The sequence below is a fragment of the Xenopus tropicalis genome, chromosome 5 (genome assembly GCF_000004195.4).
Source record: "Xenopus tropicalis strain Nigerian chromosome 5, UCB_Xtro_10.0, whole genome shotgun sequence".
Classification (NCBI taxonomy): Eukaryota; Metazoa; Chordata; class Amphibia; order Anura; family Pipidae; genus Xenopus; species Xenopus tropicalis.
The window spans coordinates 19,798,301-19,812,361 of NC_030681.2; the positions used below are offsets into that span (position 1 = coordinate 19,798,301).

The 14,061-nt window shown below is 41.7% G+C and overlaps 1 protein-coding gene across 1 annotated transcript in view; it reads left to right on the top strand.

The window, feature by feature from the left end:
• Positions 1 to 3,701: 3,701 nt before the first annotated feature.
• Positions 3,702 to 14,061, top strand: part of epas1 (endothelial PAS domain protein 1) — an 83,747-nt gene continuing 73,387 nt past the window's right edge. The window contains 1 exon segment of the mRNA NM_001005647.1: positions 3,702 to 4,067. Coding sequence (NP_001005647.1) covers positions 4,042 to 4,067 — 26 coding nt within the window. The 5' untranslated portion in view covers positions 3,702 to 4,041.

Below are 14,061 nucleotides of genomic sequence, written 5' to 3' on the forward strand. Positions count from 1 at the left end.
GCTTAATTCAGGGTCTTAACAGGAGTTACAACATACCCAGAATGGGATAATTAAAGGGAAAGTGAGTCAGGTTACTTTAGGGGACATTTAAGGCTTTTGTCACATAAGAAGATGATTAGCTGCTACTTGTAACTGACTTGAAATTGGTCTCTAGAAATCACAATTAAAGCAATTATTAGTGCAGGTAGCAGCTACTAATCTTCCATTTTGGCATGAGTCTTAAAGAGACAATTGCTCAACCACATAAAATCAACAAATATTTATTTAATTTAAAATATATTCTACTGTATAAAGTTATTCAAGCTCGAAAGATCAACGTTTTACATGGGTTAAGAGATGGGCTGGAAATAATTTTGCCATGATCTCCCTTCCTTTTTATATTTCTCTGCATAATAAACTCCTCTTTTATTGTGCAGCGTGAAAGTATCTAATTATAGAAGGCTCATTGTTCCTCCTTGCACTGGGAGGAAGAGTAGGAATAAAGAATGCTCTTACCTAGTGGGGCAAGTGTAAACAGACATCATGCCATGCTTCATAGGGGTTCTATTATCCAGAATTCCTGGGACCTGGGCTAATGTAGCTAGATTTACATTTATTTTATGTTAGTGACCTATTCAACAATATTACCAAACTGGAATATATATATATCAGTAAATATTGCCCTTTTACATCTTTTCCCTTGAGCCACTATTTTGTGATGGGCTGTGAGATCACATGACCAGAAATAATGCAGCTGTAACAGTAACAGGAAGTAGTGTGGGCATAAAAGACAGAACTTTTCATTGGCTGATCTAACATGTGCCCTTGGTTTGTTTGTGTGCACTATGATCCCAGGATGTGGCCCTTGGCAATTTTCTATTTAGGATTACCCAATAGCACATACTACTAAAAAGTATATTTTTATGAAAATGGTTTATTTAGATTAAGCCCGGTTTTACATATGAGCTGTTTTTTGTGATATATTTTTATAGAGACCTACATTATTCAGGGGTGGAGTTTGTTAAGGCTGATGTAGCCCTCCAAAAATATAGTGCATTCATTGCAGGATATTGGGTCCTGAGTTTGGCACTGCAAAAATACTAAAATAGGGTTGAATTTCTAGCATTATCACTTTAAATAAAAAAAATCAAACCTGATGGAAGGACAATGTAAAAAAATGATACGTAGTTGTTGGGACATGCAGCCTACTGCCTACAAAAGCCATTCCCCCTCTAGTTGGAAAGATGCTGAGTGTCAGTCTGCCATCAGTATGCCACAAAGTCACAGGCCTGCCTATCTGACCAATCAGATTATACCACTCCATGTTTGACTTCACAGGCCACATTGTGGCAAAGGAGAAAACATTCCCCTAGGATTTCAAAGGTGCTGAGCTTCAAACTGCCAATCTATGTGCTTAATTTGATGCACTGATAAACAACAGAACATTTATCTGGGGAATTTCAAAGCTTCTGAGCTTCAATCTGCCTTCCATTTACACCAAAATCACACACTTGACCATCTCACTAATAAAATTGGGTCAGTGTCCAAGAACTAGTCAGCAGGGCATTTACTCCAAAATCAGACGCCTGCCACCTGACCAATGAGATCCAACCATTCCACAGTATTCGGAAACTACTTATCTCCTTGCAAAGGAGAAAAAAAAAATATATATATAGGAATTTCAAGGGTACTGTGCTTATTTACACAAACCTGAATGGTTTAACTGGGTACACGCTCAACTACCTCTCTGACCAATGATATGGCAGTATTACAAAGCAGTGGAGAACTTAGCAGGGCAAATGTTAAGATTTAAAAAAAAGGGTTCTATAATTTTAAATCTGTAACATCAAATTTCCCAGGCAGCACTGAGAACATCAGTACTTAGTATATACATATAACACTTGTAGTGTAGTATTGCAGTGCAGCCTCCATGGCTGCCATACACGGGCCTATTCTACCTGCCAAAATTGGTCCCTTAGACCGATTTGGCAGCTTATTGGCATGTGTATGGGCACTAAAGATGGGCTTGCCTGACCGACATCTGGCCTGTAATAGGCCAGATATCGATTGAGCAGGTTTAAAAAACCGACCAACGCCTATACCGGTCCTTCTAGTTCTGAATTAGGCCGCTATCGCCCACCCGTAGGTGGGGATATCAGTAGAAGATCCGCTCGCTTGGCGACCTGGCAGATATAGGCAACTCTGCAGTGGCCCCTTGCATAGTAGAGGAGGAAAGGTGTTCCTTGTTGATACTCATAAATGCTCTTCACAGGTCACTAACTTGGATACAAGTGGTTTTTAAACTCAAAGCCATTAGCTGCTTTATTCTTCTCTTGCTAAAGAGAGTTTTGAGTGCTGTAGTTCAACAGCAGCCTGAGGGATATAATGTGTACTTAGATAAAACTAAATGGTGAAACTACAGTTGGGCTGCATGCAATAAAATGTCATTTTGCCTGGTACAAATTTGCCTTTAAATATGCATTTTTTTGTATCTGTACTAAAAATTTCTCTGTGCGTTTTGTTTTGCCATGAAATGTTTTTTTTTACAAAGGAAAAATTATGAGAAAAAATACCCACTGACATTGTCAGACTGGGATGTGCGATGGCCATTGGGGCTGCTACCCCATTGACTCCAATGCATTTGATGCAAGAAATGAAGCCCACTGCCTTCAATGCATTTGGAGTGAGGAAAAAGCTTGGGAAAAATGGGCCATTGACTTCAATGCAATTCATGTCTATGTGAGAGAAAAAAAACATTAACTCCAATACATTTTCTTACATTTTTCTGTGGTTTATGAACTTTTTGGGGTAAGCTCTTTACTAGTGATTTATTCTGCTTTCATTGGCTCTGTGAATTGTAGGTAAAACATAAATATTCCCAATTAAATGCTTACAGTTATCAATAAACTGATCAAGCGCTCCCCAGAGCTTTTTTGTCACTGCCCCCAGGGTACCTGGATATTCACTATGCAGTCTGTTTTACACTATAAATTGGAATTTGTTTCGTTTCCTGCACCAAAATAATGTTAAAATCTGCAGATCTGCAAATCTGCTGCCTACTCCAAGGGCAAGTTCTGTTGCTTTTCTCTTATCTGTACTACTATGTGCATGCAGAGCTAACACTCTAGTACTACTATGTGCATGCAGAGCTAACACTCTAGTACTACTATGTGCATGCAGAGCTAACACTCTAGTACTATTGTGTGCATGCAGAGCTAACACTCTAGTACTATTGTGTGCATGCAGAGCTAACACTCTATGTGCTGGTACCAGCAGTACTGGAAAGTAGTTGAGATCCCAAGGCACTGATATGGGTATTGAACTTTAAATATAAGCTTAAGACAAAGACAAATGAGCAGCAGGCAAGTGCAATAAATATAATTAATGACATGTACAAAGCAGGCAGTGCAGGCACTGACAGGTCAGATACTATAGGAAGGGCAGTGAGTGTAAAGTCTCTATAGGAAGGGCAGTGAGTGCATAACCTGACCCCATGATTTCCCCAGAACCTTGCTCTGCAGCACTGACCGGTCCGACCCTGACCAGAGCTAGGAGCTGCTGTGGGCGGGGCCAAACCTAGGGAGGCGGTGGAAGCCGCCAGGCGAGAGCCAATGGGAATGCTGCCATATGTAGTGCTTGGGTGCTGAGCCGGACAAGCTGTAAGGAAGGGACCCGGAGCCCAAGACGCTCCCCCACCCACCCGGAGAGCAAGGGAAGCTCCAGGAGCGCAGCGGAGCGCTTCTACCTACTGCCGGACCGAGGATTCGCTACTCACCGGTCTCTTAGCGAACTTGTCTCCCTGCAGCGCCCACTGAGCGGCTGTACAATCCTCAGCAGTGCCCTGAGACTGTATAGCCTGCTCCGGGCTCTCCCACACCACTTGCCCGGCTACCTGTGCGCTCTATTGGCTTGCCCGACCGACTCGCCCGACGTAGCTCCATTTTGCACATTTGCACTTGGTCTTTGTTTTATACTTTCACAAGAGCATTCTTATTCCACTGAGAAATTTCTCCTCTTGATTCGATCTGTACTCTGGGATTATCCTGCCCAGCGCCTCTCACCATGACAGCCGAGAAAGAGAAGAAAAGGTAAGATTGCTGTGCCATCGGGCAACCTTATTGGGCAACCTTGGGCTGTGTATGATCGCTATAATAGACTCATTTTGGGCTGTGTATGATCGCTATAATAGACTCACTTTGGGCTGTGTATGATCCCTTCAATAGACTCACTTTGGGCTGTGTATGATCGCTACAATAATAGACTCACTTTGGGCTGTGTATGATCGCTATAATAGACTCACTTTGGGCTGTGTATGATCGCTACAATAATAGACTCACTTTGGGCTGTGTATGATCGCTATAATAGACTCACTTTGGGCTGTGTATGATCGCTACAATAATAGACTCACTTTGGGCTGTGTATGATCGTTATAATAGACTCATTTTGGGCTGTGTATGATCGCTATAATAGACTCACTTTGGGCTGTGTATGATCGCTACAATAATAGACTCACTTTGGGCTGTGTATGATCCCTTCAATAGACTCACTTTGGGCTGTGTATGATCGCTACAATAATAGACTCACTTTGGGCTGTGTATGATCGCTATAATAGACTCACTTTGGGCTGTGTATGATCGCTATAATAGACTCACTTTGGGCTGTGTATGATCGCTACAATAATAGACTCACTTTGGGCTGTGTATGATCGCTATAATAGACTCACTTTGGGTTGTGTATGATCGCTACAATAACAGACTCACTTTGGGTTGTGTATGATCGCTACAATAACAGACTTACTTTGGGTTGTGTATGATCGCTTTAATACACTGACTTTGGGTTGTGTATTTGCTATAACAGACTCACCTTGGGTTGTATGATCGCTATAATATTGACTTTAGGTTGTATGATCGCTATAAAAGACCTGTTTTGGGTTGTGTGATCGTTATACCATTAGACTCACTTTGGGTTGTGTATAATCGCTAATTCGCTATAATACACCGAGTTTGGGTTATGTAATCGCAATAACAAACTCACTTTGGGTTGTATGATCTATAAAAGACCTGTTTTGGGTTGTGTGATCGCTCTATTACACTTTGGGTCGTATAATCATTATACCATTAGACTCACTTTGGATTGTACGGTCAATGTACCGTCAGACTCACTTTAGCAAGATCGCTGTAGCATGACAGTCACTTTAGGTTTTGTGATCTCTGTAAAATCAGATTTTGTCACCTTGCGTTGTAAGATCGTGGTTTCTTCAGACTCACTTTTATTTGTATAATCGCTGTAATACTTGGCTAACTTTGGAGTATTACCGCCAATGAACCATCAGACGCACTTGAGTCTCAGTAGACTCACTTCAGGCACATATCTATGTGTGGTAAAGCTCAGTTTAGTTTAGGTTACAGATTACTGTTTTATCAGACTCAGAAGATCCCTATGGGTGAAGACACACTGAGCTACTAGTAGCAGCTACTTGTTGGCTACAGAAATAGACAATGCTGATCATTTAGGACAGTGGCAGACGGGGACATTAGTCACCGCATGAAAAATCTTCGTTACTGCTGGCGACTAATCTACCCGCAATGCCATACCACTGGCAAGAATGTAAATCGCCAGTGGGATGGCATACACGCTGCTACGATTTCCTGAAGTCGCACAAAGTCGCCTTGAGAGGAAGCTTCGGGCAACTTCAGGAAATCGTAGCAACGCGTATGCCATCCCACTGGTGATTTACATTCTTGCCAGTGGTATGGCATTGCAGGGAGATTAGTTGCCCGCGGTAACGAAGATTTGTCGCATGGCGACTAATCTCCCCGTCTGCCACTGCCCTTACTGATAACTGTCTCTACCTGTGTTTTATCAGAGGCAATTCTCAGTATTGTCTATGGCAGGGGATTTTCTGGTGTTTAGTAGCTGTGAAAAGTAGCTGCTATTAAGTAGCCGTGTGTCTTCACCCTATGTCGTCACACTCGCTGTGGGTTTGTCAGCTTCTAAACTGGTGTCGTTGTAAAAGATTTAGGCAGAAAATGGGTATATTGCATGTCTCAGTGCATAGAATATATGCTGGACATTTACAGCTACAGTACATACATCTATCTCATAAACATCTAATTATCTATATAGTCAGAGGTATAGGGGAAGCACCATTTAATTCTAACCTGAGTATACGCTAAACAGAGTTTATTAATATAATAAAGCAAATGAATACTATTTTATTTAATGATTTAATGATTTTGTTGTTTTATGAATACGAAAAGCCACTATATACAGCACTTGTGGATTTGTTAAGTACGGATTAAACCAATCAGCTGCACATTTGTTTGCATTGGTTGTGACTGGCAGATTTTAGTCTATTTGGCGCAACTGGTGGTTTTCTAAATTGGAATATCGACATGCACTTTGCAGATCACCCCCAGACTTGTACATGTTGTGTATCAAAGCAAAGTATTTACTCCTTGATGCCATGGGCGCTAAAGCATCCCTTGTACTGAGGGTAAGGGGAGAGGGTTTGGAAAAGAAATGACTTCGCTTTGTACCACTGAATCTCCTACTGTCTGACAGTTATTCATATTCATTAGCACTGCATGTTCTTGGGCATTTTCTGCTTGTCCTGTTGCCTAGTGGAACATATTGCACAACTAATACAGTCACTCTAAAAACTGGGAACATACGTCAACTGATGTCCAGTTTAGGGGATGTTGGGTCCAGTGGGTTTTGAACAACTCCTATCAACCTTTGCTGAGAGTGTAAGGTCCATGGGAGCAGGAGGACTGTACTTTGGGTCTCAAGTTAAAGTTAATCTACAAACTTCAGAACTTCGGAATTGGTTCGGCAGTGACTGAATTTCTTAGGCTGGATACCCTCTGGCGGTACACAGGTAGATCCCCTCTTTTGGCAAGGTCCCCAGATAAGCAGACCTGTCTGGACATGAGATCAGATTACATAGGAGTCTCACACTCCCACCCAACAGGGTTTTCTAGTTTGACTGATCATTATCTAACCTAATCATGGCCTATCATCTGGAGAAGACATCAGTTGGCCCAGTACAGGAGCCAGTGGGTTCTCAGCTTGGTTAATAGAGACAGGGTAAAATAAAATATTTTTTGGCTATAGATGATATCTAAAGAATTGGACATGCCATAGAAAGTGATGGTGCCTATAGTAGTAGTAGGGATAGTAACTTATGGGAAGGGGCTGTGGCTATGGCATAGCAGGTATAGTAGAGAGAGATGGTGCCTATAGTAGCAGTGGGGGGATAATAGCCTCTGGGAAGGGACTGTGGCTGTGGGATAGCAGGTATAGTAGGGAGAGATGGTGCCTATAGTAGCAGTGGGGGATAATAGCCTCTGGGAAGGGACTAGGGCTGTGGGATAGCAAGTATAGTAGGGAGAGATGGTGCCTGTAGTAGCAGTGGGGGGATAATAGCCTCTGGGAAGGGACTGGGGCTGTGGGATAGCAGGTATAGTAGGGAGAGATGGTGCCTATAGTAGCAGTGGGGAGATAATAGCCTCTGGGAAGGGACTGTGGCTGTGGGATAGCAGGTATAGTAGGGAGAGATGGTGCCTGTAGTAGCAGTGGGATAATAGCCTCTGGGAAGGGGCTGTGGCTGTGGGATAGCAGGTATAGTAGGGAGAGATGGTGCCTATAGTAGCAGTGGGATAATAGCCTCTGGGAAGGGGCTGTGGCTGTGGGATAGCAGGTATAGTAGGGAGAGATGGTGCCTATAGTAGCAGTGGGATAATAGCCTCTGGGAAGGGGCTGTGGCTGTGGGATAGCAGGTATAGTAGGGAGAGATGGTGCCTATAGTAGCAGTGGGGGGATAATAGCCTCTGGGAAGGGACTGGGGCTGTGGGATAGCAGGTATAGTAGGGAGAGATGGTGCCTATAGTAGCAGTGGGGGGACAATAGCCTCTGGGAAGGGACTGTGGCTGTGGGATAGCAGGTATAGTAGGGAGAGATGGTGCCTATAGTAGCAGTGGGGGGATAATAGCCTCTGGGAAGGGACTGTGGCTGTGGGATAGCAAGTATAGTAGGGAGAGATGGTGCCTATAGTAGCAGTGGGGGGACAATAGCCTCTGGGAAGGGACTGTGGCTGTGGGATAGCAGGTATAGTAGGGAGAGATGGTGCCTATAGTAGCAGTGGGGGGATAATAGCCTCTGGGAAGGGACTGTGGCTGTGGGATAGCAGGTATAGTAGGGAGAGATGGTGCCTATAGTAGCAGTGGGGGGATAATAGCCTCTGGGAAGGGACTGGGGCTGTGGGATAGCAGGTATAGTAGGGAGAGATGGTGCCTATAGTAGCAGTGGGGGGATAATAGCCTCTGGGAAGGGACTGGGGCTGTGGGATAGCAGGTATAGTAGGGAGAGATGGTGCCTATAGTAGCAGTGGGGGGATAATAGCCTCTGGGAAGGGACTGTGGCTGTGGGATATCAGGTATAGTAGGGAGAGATGGTGCCTATAGTAGCAGTGGGGGGATAATAGCCTCTGGGAAGGGACTGTGGCTGTGGGATAGCAGGTATAGTAGGGAGAGATGGTGCCTATAGTAGCAGTGGGGGGATAATAGCCTCTGGGAAGGGACTGGGGCTGTGGGATAGCAGGTATAGTAGGGAGAGATGGTGCCTATAGTAGCAGTGGGGGGATAATAGCCTCTGGGAATGGATTAGGGCTGTGGGAGAGGAAGTGATTGGCTGCTGCAGTGTAAGTTGCAGCCATATAGTCACTATCTTTTTTAGTCCCTCCTGGCTGGTAAACGTGGCTGGGAAATTACCAAACTGCTGTCCTGCACAATTCACTTCCGAGAAGAATTGCTTAGGTGCACTTATACTTACAGCTAAATGTCAATTATATATAAATAAGCCCAGAATATTTACTAACCTACCACAACAGTTACACATTCACCCTCACAAGCTGCTTCATTCACCCTGTTACCGAGTGTTCAGCCAGAATTCTATTTTGTCAACAGTCCCAGTTGCCAAATGCAGTGAGTGAATATGAATAACATTGAGAAACAAGTTCTTTAGAGGGAACCTCACTGTCGGCACAGACTGAAAAGCACTTAAAGTGATACTGTCAGATTAAAGCTCTTTATTTGTTAAAAACAAGTGCAATATTTTATGTCAATTTTGAATGAGAAATAGTTGAATCGCTAAGAACCGTGATCCTCTTCTCAAAGATTATTTAGTAGCAACATACAGATAGTTCCCAGATTCCATGAGGGCCCAGAAGGGAAATATAGCCATGTGGCTTGGCTTTCTGTTTGTCACTTTACTAACCCTTCTGCATTTTACTTGCAAACAAGAAAAACTATTGAATTTATTAGATCAGCAGGGTCAGTGTCAAACGTCAGCAGTTGAAAAGATGAGAAACATGACTATTTTTAAGGCATTCATATAATAAGTAACCAGAAAGGGTCACTTGGTCTGTTCTGCAGTTTTCCAGTTCATCTTGAGCTACATGTATGTATGTATATCTTTATGTATAAAGTGCTACGTATATACGCAACGCTGTACAGTAGAATAGATTAATACAAACAGGGGGTTATTAAAATAATAATAGATAAATACAAAGTATAACAATAAATACAAATAAATACAAGGTACAGTTACAATACGTTGAAGATCAAAGAGACAAGAGGATAGAGGTCCCTGCCCCGTAGAGCAGCTAGCCAGTGAATCTTTCTATGTGACCGACTAAATGGATTTAGCTGGCCATACAGTTAAATAGCCACTTGGTTTGCGAGGTCACTTAACGAGTGGATCTTCACCTGATTTGGCCACCCCGGGGCCAAATTGGGCTGATGCTATTGTAGGCTCTAGGGCAGTAGTGCTAACTATTGCACCACTGTGCTGCCCTGTTAGAAATCAATACACGTAATTCTTAAACTTAGTTGTTATACCACAATGTGCCCAATTTGAATCTAATCACACTTATTTATATATATAAGGGGGAGAACCATGGTTGCTCCAATGAGCAAACTCCATCCTAAGACTAATAAATTAGTGACCTCTAGTGGTCAGATTATAATGGCTTAAAGTTGCAAAATAATAATGATTAAACTGCTAGTACTAGGGTTGACACCTTTGCGGGTGATGGAGGGCTGATGGCACTGGGGTGGGGCAGTGATGCTGGGGGAGGCCATGATGATGCCAGGGGTGGGCATAATGTTGGATGGGGTTATGATGCCGGGCAGGGTTATTGAGTCACTTAGATGCAATTGCCTGGATTTCAGTCCAGTTTTCTCAATATTTTAAACCGGACAGAAAGTTTTGAACTGGACAGCCCTTTGAGAAACTGGGATATCCAGTTCAAAAGCAGACAGGTGGCAACCATAGATTTATCTATATTTTATATATTTATAATACTGCAGTTCTAATTAAGCAGAACAATTCCACATTTTCTTGTTCTTTCTGTAATAATAAGAAATGAACTGTACTTGATGATAACTAAGCCACGTTGATAGAAAAAAATCAAAGCGAGTATCTTAATATATAAATGTTTTTCATTTATTGGCCAGATTATTGTTCGGGTTTTAGAAGGCTGAAAACCAAACACACTGGGTCAAAACCGAACAGGTGGAAACCCAGGCTAGAACCTTGGCGTAACCTTGTTTTGCTCAGCAAGCCAAGCACACCTTCTAAACCTGTAACTACATAATGTTACGTAAAACAGTAGTGGATTAAGCAATAACAGGTGCAAAGTTTCCTCTGGGGTTAGTATCCCAAAGCAGCAAATCAAATGTTTGCTTTCATTATCCCTCTGACCACTAATACTGTTTGCTGATTGGTAGCTAGGGGTTAGTAGGCATACAAATAATTGGCTACAAAATACCCCCTTTGTGACCATCCATTGTCACCAACCCAGTATGTCAAAACCATAGAACAGTTGCTGTGAGATTCCCCTTTGGGTTTCTGCTGTTAATAATGGAAGCTTGTTATGGATCAAGAATATTCAGGCAGCTTATCTTAGCATTTACTTATCTCTTGTCTGGCGATAATCTAACTCCACTGATCTACACCACTGTATTCCCAGAATGCACTTTGGTGTCAAATATAATTGGAAACTGGTTTGTGTTTTGCGGGATCCATACGTCCTAGCTGGAAGAAAATGAACAATATTGTGTACATAATTGCTAGGAAAATAAAATAGTTACCTTTTTTGCAGGATATTCATTAGGTGTAGCACTAGGTCAACACATAGGTGCAGAATTGCACCAATTACTAAGTCATAGCAAAGCACATGCACCTACTTTTCTATCTCAGAGCTGTACAGAAATTTGGTAGTTGCAATAAATTTGATACATGTATGTATGTATGTATATCTTTATTTATAAAGCGCTACTTATGTACACAACGCTGTACAGTAGAATACATTAATACAAACAGGGGATGATTAAGATAATAATAGATAAATACAAAGTACAACAATAAATAGATACAAGATAAATACAGTTGTAAAGACACAAGAGGATTGAGGTCCCTGCCCCGTAGAGCTTACAATCTATATGGGAGGGTAACTTACAGACACAAATAGGCAAATGCAGTATAAGTGCTGTAGGTCACAGTGGGTGACACTACAATATGTTCAAGGGGTCCCTATCTGTACCAGCGCAGGGCTGCCTTTGTGGCCATATATGTTACAATTACAATTGGACAATTCGGCATTAACGTTTGCTGATGTTTGTTGTACCCAATCAAAATTTTCTGTCCTGCCCAATTGACAAGATGACCATTATCCAAGGGCTTTTGCTGATATCAGTCACCTAGTCTCCCACCATACACGCACTAATTATCATTTCATACGATAATAGCGGTGTGTGTATGGCCACCATAAGGGAGTTGTGCCAGCTACATTGGGTGTAACTGGATGAGCGTGAAAGTGCACACTACTGCCGCAAGTTATGCCCATTTACATGCAAATCAAGGTGCAAATCTTTGCCAAAAATCCCCCAAACCAAGCCCAATGAGTTTCCTTCAACAGCCAAGATGGAGTTCTTATGCGTGGGATTGGCACTTTATCCTGTGTTCATTAAAGGCTCTGTATTTATCCTGCCATGTGTTCTGGGGACATTATACATTAACCTTCACATGTAATAACAGGCACTAAGTTTGCCCAAGAGCGGTAACCCATAGCAACCAATAAGCTTTTTGCTTTTAAATAGAGCAACATTAAAAAGCCTCCCAAAAATGTCGCTTTGTGTCAAAAAATAACATGCAACATTCAGTACAAAGAGCATTTTTGAATAAAATGATTTGTTTTTTGTTAATAAAAGTTACAGTAGGGTTTGTGTTTGCAAAGGCATGTAAAATGAATGGCAGCTAAATCTTAAGGCTGATATACTAGGGGGAATGTAATAAAATTCGGTAACAAAAAAAAATATTTGCAGTGTGAATAATTATGCCCCTGTGCAAAAGTGCCTTTTGCGTGAATTTAATATGGGCTTTGCGAATGCAGAAACTAGCGACCACTTCCGACAGTGGAAGAGAGTTTTTGACTATTATTATTAAGAAGTTTTGAGTTTCCTCCAAAAGCCACTTTCAAGCCTGTGTTAAAAAGTCTAATGAACAATATTACGTTGTGAATTTTTATTCTTATTTGTGTGCATTTTTTTTTCCGTTGATGGCTTTTATTAAATTCCCCCATAGATGTCATTATAACTGAGCATTCAGACCAAAGTGGTCGAAGGTCAGATCAGAAATCAATGATTTATATGTCTTCTGGATTTTGAGCCAATGGCAGGCCTATTTACCGATTTACGCAAGAAAACTCAGCGAAGCAGGGGAAACAATTCCACTGCATTTTTTTTCAAATGAGTATCTGAAAATTATATATATATATTCTGTAGCAGATTACTACCAAGCACTGATTATATCAATGTTACCAATGATGCACATGGGTGATCATTAAAATAATGGTCCTTAGTCCCATATCCTATACTCGTGTATTATTATTATTTTTTTTTTTAACGTACTTGGCCCTCTATGCGCCGTGCAGTCACCAGCCTGACCTCTTGGCTATTCATGTCGCATTTGCCAAAGACTCCTGTTCCTACGACATCTGAAGTTAATGGCACTGCAGAGTTAATTGCTGTTGCGCTACATTGCTTCTTAATGGATAACTGCTTAGTGTTTCATTTAGATTTGCACTAACACAGAGGTGAAGTGTTTTCCAGGACATGTATTTAATTAAATCTGTTTGATTTTAATGGGATCCATTAATGTAGCAGCCGACTTGAAGCAGTGCAGGTGTCTGCGTTGTTCCTCATCCGCTGACAAAACACAGCTTGTTCCTTTGCTGCCGTGGCTATTCTATAAAGCACAATTCTCTTTCTTATAATTCATTAGTCAGAGCCAAGGATTTAAGTATTTCTAAGATAGTTTGCTGATATACTAGGATATTAAATAAAGTGTGCAAAGGCACAGTTAAAATCAGTGTGAGCTGCTAATTATTTCTTAGCTCCTCCTATTTTAGCCCAAGGCATGCTGGGGTTTGTGTCTTATCAGGAGTGTAAAGGTTTTTGCGGTGCCACGTATATAGGGGTGGAGGAAATAACCATGACTGAAAAAAAATACAACCTATGAAACTTTACTGTAGTAGAGATACAGGTATAGGACCCATTATCCAGAATGCTCGGGACCAAGGGTATTCCGGATAAGGGGTCTTTCCGTAATTTGGATCTCCATACCTTAAGTCTGCTAAAAAATTAATAAAACATTAATTAACCCCAATAGGATTGTTTTGCATCCAATAAGGATTATTTATATCTTAGTTGGGATCAATTACAAGGTACTGTTTTATTACTACAGAGAAAAAGAAAATCAGTTTTAAAATTCTGAATTATTTGATTAAAATGGAGTCTATGGGAGACAGGCTTTCCGTAATTCGGAGCTTTCTGGATAACGGGTTTCCGGATAAGGGATCCGATACCTGTAATAGCAAGCATTTACCAACATCATTAACTGCATTGCCATATTTAGAAATTATAGGGCACATTTATTTCTGTAGGAGATCATCGGCACCATTTCCTTCCTCTTCTGTCTTCTTTTCTATAGCCGTTGCATGGGCAGTAGCACGGAAAAGCT